Genomic DNA, 15,917 nt, shown 5'->3' with positions numbered 1-15,917 from the left:
GATGGGGAGGGGGAGGGGGCCCTACAGATAATTGGGAGTGCATTGAGCATAAATCTTTCACAACTCCCCACTTCTTCGCTTCCCACCGTTCTCCCACCATATTTCCTTGATTGGTTGCTGGCCTAACTATCTACAGTATACTATGTTTGCTAGTTAATTTAATCTGTTTTTTCTTGCTCCTCCCTGGCAATTATAATTGTATTTAAAACAAGAAAGATGATAACGTTGCTTGTGAAGCAAATTCTTACATTTCTGCACATTTGAAATTCAAAGACAAATTAAAATGCAACAGTTATTTGAGATTATTGTTCAGAAACATGTTACATTCATTCATTCATCCAGTAAGTATTGACAGTAAACAATGATGCAAAGCTTTCTTTTCGTATATGTCTGCTAAGAGACTGTTTTTAATGAATCACAAATATGAAGCTTCCTCCTCAAGCTTAATGAACTGAGGATGTGTAACTTCACTGCAGCATTTTAACAGAACATAAATAGGGCAGGGTGCGGGGAAAACACCTTAGCTAGAAGCCATTGGTTTGGTTTTAGGAATTTCAGAAGTTTTTCATGATGAGTAACACAGTAGCTCTTTTACTTTATGCATTGCTTGCTCGAAGGTGGAAATAGTTGACTTCCAGAGTTCTTTTATCTCAGACTTTTTAGTGATAGATAAAAGCTGTAGATTATCAAAATAAAAAAGAATGGTTGAGGTGCCTTTGGTTTCTTGCAAGAGTGTCTGTAAATTCCTAGTGGAATTCCAGGCCTAGTGCTGATGGAGCTGGCAGTGGATATTGATCTCCACTTGAATTCACTGAATAAATAATGGTTGCCATAGTTATTGAGCATTCACAACTGGTAGGGAGGCAAGGAAATCTCCAAAACACCTCCTGTGATCATTTTGCCATAAAATTGTCCAATTAACTTATGCTTTATATAATTAAAAATGTAGGTAACTATGTAGATAGCTCAGGTTTCTTATATTAATTATAATTTAAATTATAGTTGAAAGCCACCATTAAATATTTTGGTTGCTAACAAGAAAGGGCAATTATTATATCTTCTTATTACATGAAACAAGGTAAGTCAATATTATATGGCATCACTATTCTAATATATTATTATATACTTTAAAAGGTCTTCGTTTTGTCTGTTACAGTATTACCTAGTTATAGGTTGATTATCCTAGAGTAAGGAGCAGATTTATTCTCATAATGAAATTGATTTGGCTGTTCTCTTGCCATCCTTTTGCAGAACGACATGGATTAAAAGAACCAAAGAAAGTGGAAGAGCTATGCAACAAGATCACTAGCAGCTTAAAAGATCACTTAGCTTTCAGCTGCCAAAACAAAGGACAGCCACTTGAGTCTGCAGAGCCTAAGGTACTGGGTGTTCTTGCTGACTTGCGTTCGCTCTGCACACTGGGACTGCAGCGCATCTTTTACCTGAAACTGGAAGATTTGGTGCCACCCCCTTCCATTATTGACAAGTTGTTTCTGGATACCCTACCTTTCTGAGTCTCAAATTACCCTCATGAAAGTCTAATGCCCACCAGAGCAGGCAAATGGATTGTGACTTACTGCTAACATTTCTGCGCTTACATAACAGAAAAGCAACTCCAGCCCTAAAATGAGGACTTTTCAGGCGCTTTTTCCTTACAAACTAAGGCCTAAAATTTAACGGCTTACTATTTGGGGGTTGTGTTCTTGTTTTTGTTTATTTTTTGTGTGATTTGGGTTTTTTTACAAATTGCTAATAAGGCACTTTTGGACAATGCTATCTCAGCAGTAAAAGGTTAACAAGACTGTTTTAAATCTATTGTGTAACACCTCGTCATATATGGGGAATACAAATGTAGAAGCTGTGTTTGAAAACAAGAACAACAAATAGTTGTTTGCCAGGGTAGTATGTGTTTTGTGATGATACCTTTAGCATACTTCCTGTATCAAGGGCACACATCTTGGCACAAACTAAACAAAAGTTCACTTTTTTTAACAAAGTACATTCAACTGAATATTTCGTATAAATCAGATATAGCAAAATGACAATGGCTGTTAGCTCCCATGTTCAAGTGCAATTTTTTAAAGTGCTGTCTTACTAAGTCTTGTTTATTAACTAATTTATTTTACTATGAAAATAAAATCGAAGAAATCAAGTGAGAAGATTACATGCACTAACTTACACGACAAAGTTTCCCAAACTTGAATCCATGTAGTGTGACTTACTGACAAATGTATGTGGAAGACACAGGGACAATTTGTGGTTCAGCTGAGCACTTGTTCCTTAGATAAGGAAGTAAAAGTAAGTAGTGATTGGAACGCACAGGGTCAGCATCAGGGATAGTTAAGTTTTAGATTTAATCTAGGTAACAAGTTAGTAAACAGACACAAGACGGTTCTGAAGAACAAGCAAGTCTTGTAAAATAGTCTGAATGTAAGAGCTAGGAAGGCTATAGTGGGCTGCATTTAAACATTCCGTGTTCGTACTCCTTTTTTGTATGTTTATATTGTTGATGCCATATTAATATGAAATAATTTGTTGCATAGTGTCTTTATTTGTATAAACGTTTGTATGCATGGTATATTGTAATGGCTTTGCCTGTATTTATTGCAATGACTGCCAGCTCATGGGAGCCGTGTTACACAAAGTAACTAAATGGGGTGTTCACACTGACTCAGATACACCAGTTAGAGAACTATATATATATACATACATACATATATATATATATATGCATATACATATACATACATACATATATGTGTGTGTGTGCGTGTGTGTGTGTGTATATATATGTGTGTGTGTGTGTGTGTGTCTTTTTATTAACCATTTGTATATAAAATATCTGTCACTTCACAAGCAAAATTATTTTACAGTTTATTTGCAGTGACTTTTAAGGCAGTACTGTTTAGCACTTTGATATTAAAATCTTTCTCATGTTTTGCTAAATTCAAATAATATTTAAAGATTTTAGTTCTAAAAAACTTTATATGCACTGTATTAAGTCAAAATTTTGTTGGTCATTTTGCTAAGAAAATTTTTTTGAATGTCAACCTGATGTCACTGTATCTTTTGTTAGCTTTAAACGTTCTAGCTTTTTGTCCTTTTTTAAACTATGCTGTTTATATGGAAATTAAATTATACTATCAAAGAGATGCCAAATGAATTGCCTAATTGCTGCAACAGATAACCCAGATATCAAGTCATTGTATTCTTTTCAAGTAGTCATCTGGTATTTTATCACTTATTATGTTTGGATGTGCTTTTATGAAAATTATTCTTATATCAAGATTTCTAGTAGTATCAATAGGAAAACAGACTTCTAATCATTATAGTCAAGATTTCCAGTTTACCTGAATATTTGGAAACGTTTTGCTTTTAGTATTGACTTGTAAGCTTATGTGCAAACATAATAGTATAATTAAATATCAGAGAAGCTAACATTTCTTGTAGGTTGGTGTCAGATGCCTGATCTGCAAGACAAATGTATTTTGATCTGAATTTGAAATTTTGTATATAATTTGTATATACAAACGCGCACACACACACTAGACATCCAAAAGTGTGTTTACTTCTGTCCCTTTGTGTAAAACAAAAGGCCTAAACACCTCTGAGGATCTGGGCCAAGGTCCCTTGAGAAATCATCTTTATTTCAGGACAAATCCTGAAAGCTGCTGAGCACGCTCAGTTCCATGCTGAGGACTTTCAGTGCTTCATGGGACTGGGCCCTTGAAAAGTACTTTCACACAAATCAGCATAATTTTTGTTGGAACAAGATACGTTTATTAGGAAGCATGGTTTTGATGGTAGCAGGTCCAGGGCCCTGTGTTAGACTTCAAGTCGCCAATGTGCTTCAGTTTTCCATAGCCGTTCTTTACTGTGATACTCTCCAACATCATGTAATCTGTGGAATATCCTTCACATTTATTTAAATTCACCGAATGGATGTGTGCAGTATGATCTGTGACGGATCACGAGAGCAAAAGAAAGAATTAAAGAAGATTAGCCTGCTACTTTTATTCAAGTTCTCTCAGTGTGAACATGCCTTTTTGCAGGCTGAATTCAGGAATTTATCAGCTGTTAAAGGAGAGTGCCTTGCTTTTATTTCAGACAACGGAGTATTTCAAAAGTTTCTCTGCTCTTCTAACAGCAGTGTGGGGTTTTTGGTTTTTTTGTTAAGCTGTGGGTTGAAAGAAATGCTCTTGTACATATACAATGTAAATTAAAAACGATTAAATTGAATAACATTTTTTCAGAGGCCCCCCCCAGTGTGTTTAATAAATATGCTTAATTCTGATGTGAATTTTTTATCGTTTGTAAAACCGCAAAAGTGTGTCTACTTGAGGCTTAAAAGTGGAAGCAAGCTTAAGAACACTGAAAATTGAATGGCTACACGTTGCATTAAAATATCTTAAAAAAAAAACACCTTAAAGCAAAACGAGCCGGTATTGCCAACCCCAGATGTTCAAAAATCGTGTGTCAGATGCACCAAAAATCATGAGATTGGCTTTAAAATCATTAGATTATGTAAAAATAATGGATTTCTATTTGCCTTCTGCTTTTTAAGCCTTTAGGATGCACTGGGGTCATATTTCGAAGCTTCCTCCACAGCTTCCTCCACAGAAATCATCACATCTCCACTTGACTCCAGGAGCTGGGACTTTAAGGACAACAACAATTACCATGAGACTCATGACAAAATCATGAGAGCTGGCATCACTGCGGGTTAGTTACAAAATCTTAGCTAGATTTTGAGGGCCAGATTACAGCTGTCTGTGAGAAAGCCCTAAAGGGGAGTCCCTCCCTTCCAATAACTCTCTTTCCCTCCCCTTCCACCCCCGCAAGCAGCTGTAATTTACCTGCAGGTGATGGAGTGTAGAGGGGCAGGGATGGAGGGGATGCCTACAGTTCTCACAGCACCAGAGGGGTGTGTCTGGATAAAAGGAAGGCAGGTCATGACCCCACCCTCCACCACAATGAATCATAATATACTGGCAGGAGAACTTTTTCTCCTGGTGCCAACAGCACTTTTTAAAGCCCTGGCAAGTCCCCCTCCTCAGTGTGATTCTCCTTTGTAGGAGGGGTCATGTAGCCCTTACTAAATAAGCCTGTGTAATTACCACTGCATTTTCTAAACGGTGGTAAGAAATGTCTGCCATTGTTTCAGTATCTCCATAACTACAGATGGGCTCAGGGGAGAGCACTTGTTTTAGTGGAACTTCCCAGCAGGAGGCCAGGTCAGATGAGGTGCAGTAGGACATGGGGGCTGCAGCTCACGAGCTGAATGTGTGGCAAAGCCGGAGATTGTCAAAAACGCTTCAAAAGGAGTCCTTTTTTTGACACTCATTCTTTTTAAATTAAACAACAACACTTCAAATTGTTAGTGAGAGAGACGCAGAGTAGCTTTCAGCTTTGAAGTCTCCTATTTGGTCAGACACTGAAATAGTGGGTTACATTCCCTGGGTCTGATTTTCCCCCCTTCAAAATAAGAGTTACTCCCACTGATATCACATGTATTTAAACTCGCAGTTATGGCAACGGCAGTGAATTGTGACAGAGGTGGAAAAATAGAACCTCGTCCTGGCCTAAACCATCAGGGGCTTGCCTCCTTCTCTGCCCCAAGCTCCCATTGAACTTAAAGTACTTTTGGGTGTGCAGAGAATGCAGAACTGGGCAACAGACTGTCAAGACTGCAACTTCCTATTTCCTTGTTAATTTAAATATATTAAATATTTAAGTGACTTAGTCCTTGGAATGAGATGTGTGGTCTAACCACTCAGTTCTTCAATGGGAGTTTGGCCTGCGTAAGGACTGCAAGGTCTGGTCCATATGGTAAGTCCATCCTGTGAAGGAGGTGTGAACAACAGCCTCAGTACCCCTTTGAGGGTGAACATATCTGGAGTTGCGGTAAATCTCTTTACTACTACAGAGCCATTTCCCTTTTAACATTCAAGTTTGTTCACAGAATTAAAATATTCTGTATAATCCATAACACAAGCCTAAAGCTTTGGTTATGTTTAACTCGAGGTAAAGTAGTTTTGTATAGGTTGGAGCATGTTTTTCACAAAAATGGCAACCCCCTTGGTGGAGGAAATTTGACATGCGTTATGATTGATTATGTCAGGTTTCAGAATAGCAGCCATGTTAGTCTGTATCCGCAAAAAGAAAAGGAGGACTTGTGGCACCTTAGAGACTAACAAATTTATTTGAGCATAAGCTTTGATGCATCCAATGAAGTGAGCTGTAGCTCACAAAAGCTTATGCTCAAATAAATTTGTTAGGCTCTAAGGTGCCACAAGTCCTCCTTTTCTGATTGATTATGTGTATTACAGCAGCATCTAGAGGCTGCAACAGAGATGTTAATCACTATGCCTAACACATGGGTAAGAGGCAGTCCCTGTACTGAATAGCTTACAATCTAAATAGGCAAGACAGACAAAGGGTAGGAGAGGAAACAGTGTGTAAGTGACATGCCCAAGGACACACAGCAGTAGTAGATCAGGGAATAGCGCCCAGTTCTCCTAAGTCCCAGTCCAGTACCTTACTCACTATACTACACAGCCTCTATGATAGACTTTTCTTTAAATGGACAATTGACATTCCCCTGATACCAAATTTTAAACAAAATGACAAGAAAAGAAACCAATAGATTCAAAACAATGAAAGTATGACACGCAACAGGCTAATTTTGCTTTCTCTATTCATAAGAGGAGTGACACCGATGTCAATGGAGCTATTCAGGTGAGTAAGACAAACATGATTTGACCCAGCATTTGGAAGTCAGTTATGGTTGATTAACATACTAGATAGTGAGTATTTAGAAAGAAGAAATTCACCCTTGCTTTATTGACTTAATGAAGCTGACCCATAGGAATATTGCAAGATCTGGATTAAACAATAATGACTAAGGGATAAAAGGATTAACATTTTTATAAATGACAAGCTATTGATATAGTAATTGTATAACAAAGAGTCTGTTAGTCAAATACTTAACTGTTAATGTGATATTTGAGAACTGGACTCCTAGTTTTATATGAAAACAATAATTGCGGTGATTTATTAAATTACAAGAAAAAGCAGGTGGTACACAATATATAAATAATTTTTGTGTTTTCTTTTTAACACTGGATATCTTGATTTTTACACTAATATTTGGGGGCTGATCTAGCAGTCCTTGTTTACAGAAGTAGCTCCATTAGCTTCTGTGGTTTTACTGCTGTGAATTCCATGCTGGATCAGGATGCTGATTTGACCCTACCAAAGCAATGATATTTATTAACATTAAGGGTGAAGCGCCAGCTGTCACTGACATCGTCATGACTACCGCAACATATTTGTTTGGAAACACTTTGTTTACAATGCAACTATTTTAATGTCAAATCCAAGAGGGAAGGGATGGGAAAGAGAAGAGGCATTGGGAACGCCATGGTTTCACTTATCTCTTTTTTTTAATTGTGCTTTTAAGTTTATGATAAGGGCACCCAGAGCTCTTGGATGGACATTCGTTGGTGTGGCATTTTAATCAATAAACAATCTAAATGACATACATGCAGTGAAGTATTTTTAAATACCTGAGATATGTGAAATACACCTGAGCCCCCTAAACTCTTAAGCAATTTGTTGAGCTTCGTTTAAAAAATAACCTCCCCCTCCCCCCGCCCACTAAATTCCACTGTGGTCTGAGGCCCTTGTTCCCCATGAATAAGTACTGCTGTAGAGTCAAAAGTGAGTTCAAAAGAGACTTTCATATTAGAGAAACTTTCAAACAGATATAAATCAAAAAGTCATTTACCTTTCTCATGGTTTTCATTATTTATCTTGCTATGTTTCCTAATTAACTGAAGATATTTGAGTTTAAACAAGATTCTGTCTCTTCCCAGCTCTTCCTACTTGATCCCTCAGAGAAGTCAGAATGCGGCATTTGTGGTATCATGTTACTTTCCATGGCAACAGTCAGTGATGTTACAAACTGGATTGTGACTAGGGGTGGGCAAACCCCAAAGGCTCAAAAGTTCAGTTCAGATACCTACCTGAACCTATGAATGTCCCCAGTCCAGGCCCACACAGCCTTTTCCCCCTTCACTTGTACTTTCCATCCCTCTTTTCTGATGACTGACTTCCAGACTCTTACTGCAGTTCTTTCCCAGTTACCTCTGCCCCCTGGCCCCCAGTTAATACTGTAAACCCCTTTCGTCTCCAGCTCTCTCTTCCTCCCCCTCTACACATACACATATACCTATTAAAGAAGAATTACAGCTGTATTTGTGTTAGGCTCCAGTGCCTACACATTGAATTCTTGAAAGGAATTGACAGTTTCTCTTGGTGGCACAGCCACTGAAATCTAGAGCAGAGTCTTAGGCGATTGTTGTCTTGGGACAGAATTCTTCTATTTGCTTCAGTACGGAAAATTCTATGGCGTGAACAATATGACATGTTAAATAGAAAAAAATAAGGATTTAGATGCAAACTCAAGAATCAGTTTATCAACAAGGACATTCAGAAAAGTAAAGAACTATAGGAAAGAACGACATAATCTTTTGAGCAAACAGTTAGCTAAGTAGTATAGGTAAAACTAACACAAACATGGAAAGCAAACCAGTAGGTTTTTGCCATTTGAGTTAAGGTATCAGCAGATTGTTAGGAAAGTAACAAAAATTACAAAGCCACAAAATAACTATTTGACTCAGAAAGCAAAAGAGATAATAGATGTTTTTGGCCAATATTGCATAGCTCTGTGTAGCAAGCAAGAACCCCTGCAATAATATTACCAAATGCAATAACTCTTAGCGGTGGCCATGCTCACAAAGCTTATAAAATACTAATCAGAGGGCTTGGTCAGGTCCTTGGTAGTTAAGGGATTTGAGAGCAAAATCAAATAATTAAAATAAACGTAAAATCAAATAATTAAAATAATAAAATAAACCTTCAATCCTGGAAGGTTATGAATTTAAATTTTAGAAAACTCGTTCTGCCGCAGATTGGTGCATCACAATTTAAACTGATCTCCCATAAACTGCGAAAGAAAGTACTTTGAGCAACTGGGGGGACACACTATTACAATCCTTACTAAAAAAGAACCAGAACTTGATCCATATGCCCCTACAGACCTACCTCCATTTTGGATATAGGCAATAGCTTTCTGACTAGGAGACTTTGAAAACAGACTTTCTGAAATAAGTTACCTAGGACACCTGGATCCAGCAAGCCCTGTAACAAAGTAGACGGTTCCAAATAAACTAAAATGAGGCCTTAATGTTGTCATACAAATCTCAGACCTCAGTACAAAAGTATTCTTCCTCTTGCTTGACCCCAAAAAAGCCTCTGACAAAGTGAAATGTAGTTTTTTTATTTTGGCAATACCCTGAAAAGATTCCAAAATCAGGCTCTGGGTTTATTTAAGAATGCAAGATGCATCCTATTCCATCTCTTCTTTTGTTTGATTTGGTTGTGTTTCATTTTCTTCTTCTTTGCGCTGGCCATTGATCCTCTAGTAACAATGCTGTTATAGGATTTCAGGGAACTATAACAACTGGAATGGAAAATAATATGATTTAGCAATAGCATTTTACAGCTCCTGGATGTGGGCTGGTGACCTACAATAATGCCTGGGGCCCAATTCACTATTGCCTGGCAGTATATTATAAAAATAAGCTATATTGTATATAAATAAGTATATTGTAAAAATAATATCTAATACTACCGGTATGCACCTACGTACCAACTTTGCTTTCAGAGCAATGCCTGATTTTCAGAGCTCATGAGCACCCGAAGCGCTAAATGAGTTAATGGGAGCAACCACTGCTCAGTTCTTCTGAAAATTATTGCAATTCACGATTAGCATTAGCATTAGAGTAGTTCCTAGAGATCCCAACTGCAATCAGAGTCCTATTATTCCAGGCGCAGTCAGGGCCAGTGCAAGGAAATTTTGTGACTAGGCGAAACTTCCACCTTGCGCCACCCCCTCCCCCACGGAGCATCGCTTATTATAAACTTTCAAAAATGAATACTGCATAATGTGGCACTGTTCACTAGAGTTAATACACATTCGGCTTGAAAATTTATTAATTTCATTATTTAGTCTACATATTTAATGAAAATAAATGAATAACCCGACAGTGTTGACATTGCATCCGATGAAGTGAGCTGTAGCTCACGAAAGCTTATGCTCAAATAAATTGGTTAGTCTCTAAGGTGCCACAAGTACTCCTTTTCTTTTTGCGAATACAGACTAACACGGCTGCTACTCTGAAAAGTGTTGACATTGTTATTGTTTTCACTTTGCACGACATACCATGGATCTTAAAATAAATCACATACATTATACACAATACACTGTCACGGAGTAACATGTTATAATTTAGAATTTATTTTTCCACGCTTTCAGTTTAGCAAATTTAGAAACAAGTTCCTCTAAGTCAATGCTGCAAGCAATGTCATGTTCTGTTGACAAGGTAGATAGCCCAACAAGTCTTTGTTGCAACATTGATGTTCGCATGTATGTTTTTATCAACTTGAGCTTCGAGAAGCTTCGCTCACCACTGGAGACAGAAACTGGGAGAGTCAAGAGGATGCGAAGAGCAATAACTGTGTTGGGGACACTATTTGTCAGCTTATTTTTCCATATGAAGTTCAAACCATCTTGTGGTGATGCACTCTTTTGGACTCGTCTTGCAATAGCTTGCAATTCATTGCACAAGTCAAAGGCATCAATATCTTTGGATTCACCATGTTGCAAAGCTTGCTCCAGATTCAAGCAGTGTTCCATAATTTGCTTTGGTGTTGTATTTTGCAAACTGTAAACATCATATAGGAAGCCAAATACTGAACTAATTTGTAGCATCAATGTGAATCTTTCTTCAACCGAATATATTGCTGTGTTGATGACTGCAAAGTAAAAGTTCACTTTGAATTTTTCTTTTGGATTATAAACAGGCTCATCATCTGCTTCACATGTGAACTGCTTCCTCTTTTTTCTAGTACGGATTGGATCTGGTTCAAAAAGTGACGGTACATCCAACTCCTCTGCAAGTTCACCTGCATCTACCAATGTTTGCTCAAAGTCTGCATCACTTCTGTGGCCCACAAGAAACTTCTTGGTTTCTCCAAGTTGATTAATGGCGTCACGTATGTCAAATTCTTTCGCCTGAAGTTGTTTGCTAATCATGTTGATCTCAAACAATATGTCATATCACACAACAAGGGAAATAAGAAGCTTGAAACTAGAAATGGCTTTTGCAAGATCCTTTGCATCAACTCATGACGTATTGCCAGATGATCCTGTTAGAGTAGTATCATCATAGATCTCTATCAGAGCATCATAGATGTCACCAAGCTGATAGTGAAGAGGTTTCAAGGCATCAATTTGACTTTCCCATCTTGTTTCACTCAATGGTTTAACTGTGAGATTAGATACGTGGTGTGTTAGAACTTCCCAGCAACGTGTAGAAGCTGAGAAATACACATAAACACGTTGAACTAAATCAAAGAAGGCTGTTGCCTCCAAGAAACACTTTGCAGCATCATTAACAACCAAATTCAATGTGTCTGTATTCACACTGTCAGTCTTGGCAGAACCATCCTGGGGTGGATGGAGAGACTCAGCTGGGAAGTACTGCAGGTCCCTGCTTGCCCTACACTCCTCTTCCTCTCCAATACCGCATAGTTGGAGCCAATCAATCGCTATTTGCATTTCAAGCCATTAGTGCAGCTCTACATTTCCCTTTAGCCCTGATCTCTCTTTGGGGCACAGTGTCTCTCTGGCTTTGTCCCTCTCTCCCCGCCTGGGTCCCGGTTTGCAGAAAGCCCCAGCCCAGGGCAGTTCCGACCGTTCCCCCGCTGACAGAGGCTGGGGCAGGGAGAGGGGCACCAAGGCAGCTCAGCTCTGCAGGCTGCCGTCCCCTCCAGCAGCCCGCACACGAGGGGAGCACGGACCAGCAGGCGCCCGAGATGTGGGGAAGCGCTTACCTTGGCCAACGCACCAGCGTCCTCTTCCTCCGCCGGGCTGCCACGCGAGGCTCTTTTGTTCTCGGGGCAGGGGGGGTGAACACGCTCTCCGTGCCCCCCACTGGGGCTGAGTGTGGAGGCTGAGCCGAGGCAGCCTCCCGTTTCCTCGCCAAGCCCCGCTGCCTCCGGGCTCGCTTTTTGGCACCCCCAAATCTTGGCGCCCTAGGTGGCCACCTAGTTCGCCTAGTGGTTACACCGGCCCTGGGCACAGTACATACACATAGTTAGAAACAGCTCCTGCCCCAAAAGGCTTAAAATCAAAAGAAACAGGACAAAGAAAGGAAGTAGTACTATTCCCCATTTTACAGATTGGGAATGAAGGCACAGAGAGACACCTTTCCTCTCCTATAACCTGACTCAGCATATCTTTCTGAAATGCTGTGTTCAGATTCACGAATATAAAATTATTTAGGGAGATCATTTTTGAGAGCTTAGAGTGAAACACCGAGGACACACTTCCCAGTCCTCACAGATGTATACATGTCAACTTTGATCAGACTCAAGTCAGAGTGTAAAACCCATCAGGTTCACAGCAGGTGTATACATGTTAGGAAGAATCAGAAAGTAAAGCCTCCAAAACCTATTGCTCGTTCTGCCCTAAAAGGATACAAATAAAGTTACAGAGGGCATCGTTTCTAGCATGATATCCTAAAATAATAATTTAAAACATATTACTAAAGTAACTTTGAAACTGTGTCATAGAAGTTATTAAATGAAAAGAAGCAGAACTATTCTGTACAGTGACCTATCTAATCAGTCCAGACCCTAGTGTCTTCTGCTGTGAAAAAGAGCTCTGAGCTTAGTTCACTGAAAAAATCACCTGAGTCCAGGTCAGCCTCCATAGCCCAGAGGACACAATATTAGAAGCAAACTTACCTGCCTCCTTGGTCCGCATTAGACACCAAATGATCTCTCTAAATAATTCCATTTCCATATTTCCCGATCTGGGCAAAGTCATGGAGAAAGATGCAGTGAACAAACTCCAGCAACAACAGTTCCTTGACAACTTCTTGGACCCCATGCAATCACAAATCAGTCAGACTTGGGTATGGCACTGGATGCACTACTCAATGAACTCATGGCCCCAAAGAAGGGCTAAAATTTAGAACTGGTTAAATGTTGCAAAACCAGTGTTCATTAACATTTATTTGAATGCTAAATGGCTACTTACTTGGCCACGCCCCTTTAATTTGCATATTTGGGGGGAATGGTTGCTCTTCATATGAATACCTGTATTTAAATACAGAAAGATTATTCATGCATGAGCAAGATAATTTTCTCTTTGCTATTCATTATTTATTATTTTCCCAATTTCAGCCATTCAAAATTTCGGTAATCCAACCAGGGAGCAGAAAAATGTGATATAAAAGCGACCAATCCCACAACACAAATAGCAAATAGTCAAAGTGTACAGCTCAGGCAGTTAAATTACATATTCTTCACAGTGATATTATTATGATATGATTATGACATAGTTATGATGTATCTTATGCAAGATAACTCATGTGAGGTATTATTGGATAGGTTATGGTTTGCTGAATATGATCATCCTATTTGTAATCACGTATCATTTTTGTATGCAAAGTTATGAATATTGACGATGTATCTGTATTTCAAAATGTAGTTACACCTGAGCAATGCCCACTAGGCAAAATGCTTTCTGTCTAGTTGGCTGGCTGGGAAGGGCCCATTCAGGTTAATGAGCCAGTAGGAAGAAACAACGGGCCTTAGGAGAAGCTTATCTCCAACCTGGGGAGCATTCCTGAGGATACTACAGACAGTCTCTGAGTAATGGCTGCTGTGACACTACAGGGACAGGTCACCTGGTGCTGGACTCCATCTTGGGATATCTATTTTTCCATTGACTTGCGTGGAAACCAAACTTTGAAACAAAGGGTTCCCACCATATGCAAAAGCTATATAAGGCAGGGGAGTAGCATCATCTTGGTTGTTCACTGACTCCCCACCCAAGAGGATTCCTGGAAACACCTAAGGAAAAAGACTGAACTAGGGGAACTCCTGGAGCCAGGCTAAAGGGATTTTTAGCCTGTTAATGGAACACACGGGGATTCCAAGCTGTAAACAAGAGCTGCTTTCCCCTTAAGAATCTGCAGCCTGCTTGTATCATCTCTTAGAACATAAGAACGGCCCTAGTGTGTCAGACCAAAGGTCCATCTAGCCCAGCATCCTGTCTTCCTACAGTGGCCAGTGCCAGGTGACCCAGAGGGAATGAACAGAACAGGTAATCAATAAGTGATCCATCCCCTGTTGCCCATTTCCAGCTTCTGGCAAACAGAGGCTAGGGACACCATCCCTGTCCATCCTGGGTAAAACCCATCCTTCCTTCATGAACTTATCTAGTTCTTTTTGAACCCTGTTATAGTCTTGGCCTTCACAACATCCTCTGGCAAGGAGTTCCAAAGGTTGACTGGGCGTTGTGTGAAAAAATACTTCCTTCTGTTTATTTTAAATGTGCTGCCTATTCATTTTATTTGGTGACCCCTAGTTTTTGTGTTTTGAGAAGGAGTAAATAACACTTTGTGACAAAGTTCCTCCTCTACCTTGGTGGATCTTGCGTTTATTGGCAGATTTGCTCGCCTTGGAGCTTCACAGCAGCCCTCAGCTTGGCTGTTTTTCTGAATTCACCATCCAGGTCAACTCCTCCTGTGTCTGACCAGGAGTTGGGAGGATTTGGGGGGAACCTGGGCCTGCCCTCTACTCCGGGTTCCAGCCCAGGGCCCTGTAGAATACAGCTGTCTAGAGTGCCTCCTGGAACAGCTGTGCGACAGCTACAACTCCCTGGGCTACTTCCCCAGGGCCTCCTCCCAACACCTTCTTTATCCTCACCATAGGACCTTCCTCTTGGTGTCTGATAATGCTTGTACACCTCAGTCCTCCAACAGTCTGCGTTCTCACTCTCAGCTCCTAGCGCCTCTTGCTCCCAGCTCCTTACATGCACACCACAAACTGAAGTGAACTCCTTTTTAAAACCCAGGTGCCCTGATTAGCCTGCCTTAATTGATTCTAGCAGCTTCTTGATTGGCTGCAGGTGTTCTAATCAGCCTCTCTTAATTGTCTCCAGAAGGTTCCTGATTGTTCTAGAACCTTCCCTGTTACCTTACCCAGGGAAAAGGGACCTACTTAGCGTGGGGCTAATATATCTGCCTTCTATTACTCTTCTATAGCCATCTGGCCCAACCCTGTCACAACTTCCTTATTTACTTTCTCCACACCAGTCATGATTTTATAGACCTCTATCATATCCCCCTTAGTCGTCTCTTTTCCAAGCTGAAAAGTCCCAGTCTTATTAATCTCTCTTCATATGGCAGCTGTTCCATACTCCTAATCATTTTTGTTGCCCATTTCTGAACCTTTTCCAATTCCAATATATATATATTTTGAGATGGGGCAACCACATCTGCACACAATATTCAAGATGAGGGCATACCATGGATTTATAGAGAGACAATAGGATATTTTCTGACTTATTATCTATCCCTTTCTTAATGATTCCCAACATTCTGTTCGCTTTTTTGACTGCCACTGCACATTGAGTGGTTGTTTTCAGAGAACTATCGACAATGACTCCAAGATCTCTTTGTTGAGTGATAACAGCTAATTTAGACCCCATCATTTTATATGTATGGTTGGGATTATGTTTTCCAATGTGCATTACTTTGCATTTATCAACATTGAGTTTCATCTGCCATTTTGTTGTCCAGGCACCCAGATCCTTTTGTAGCTGTTCCCAATCTGCCTGGGACTTAACTATCTTGAGTAATTTTGTATCATCTTGCAAATGTTGCCACCTCACTGTTTACCCCTTTTTCCAGATCATTTATGAATATGTTGAATAGGACTGGGCCCAATACAGACCCTGGGGGACACCACTATTTACCTCGCTCCATTCTAAAAAC

At 39.8% G+C, this 15,917-nt stretch overlaps 1 protein-coding gene across 2 annotated transcripts in view; it reads left to right on the top strand.

Annotated features, from left to right (window-relative positions):
* The window catches only part of NR4A3 (nuclear receptor subfamily 4 group A member 3), a 33,774-nt gene extending 29,515 nt beyond the window's left edge, over positions 1 to 4,259 (top strand). For both annotated transcript variants that reach the window (XM_074945132.1, XM_074945133.1), the window contains exon 8: positions 1,252 to 4,259. In XM_074945132.1, the coding sequence (XP_074801233.1) occupies positions 1,252 to 1,514 (263 nt within the window). In that variant the 3' untranslated portion in view covers positions 1,515 to 4,259. The remainder of the gene's footprint in view (positions 1 to 1,251) is intronic.
* The last annotated feature ends 11,658 nt before the right edge of the window (positions 4,260 to 15,917 follow it).

The sequence above is a fragment of the Natator depressus genome, chromosome 2 (assembly GCF_965152275.1).
Source record: "Natator depressus isolate rNatDep1 chromosome 2, rNatDep2.hap1, whole genome shotgun sequence".
Lineage (NCBI taxonomy): Eukaryota > Metazoa > Chordata > Testudines > Cheloniidae > Natator > Natator depressus.
This window is presented reverse-complemented; position numbering and strand designations above follow the sequence as displayed.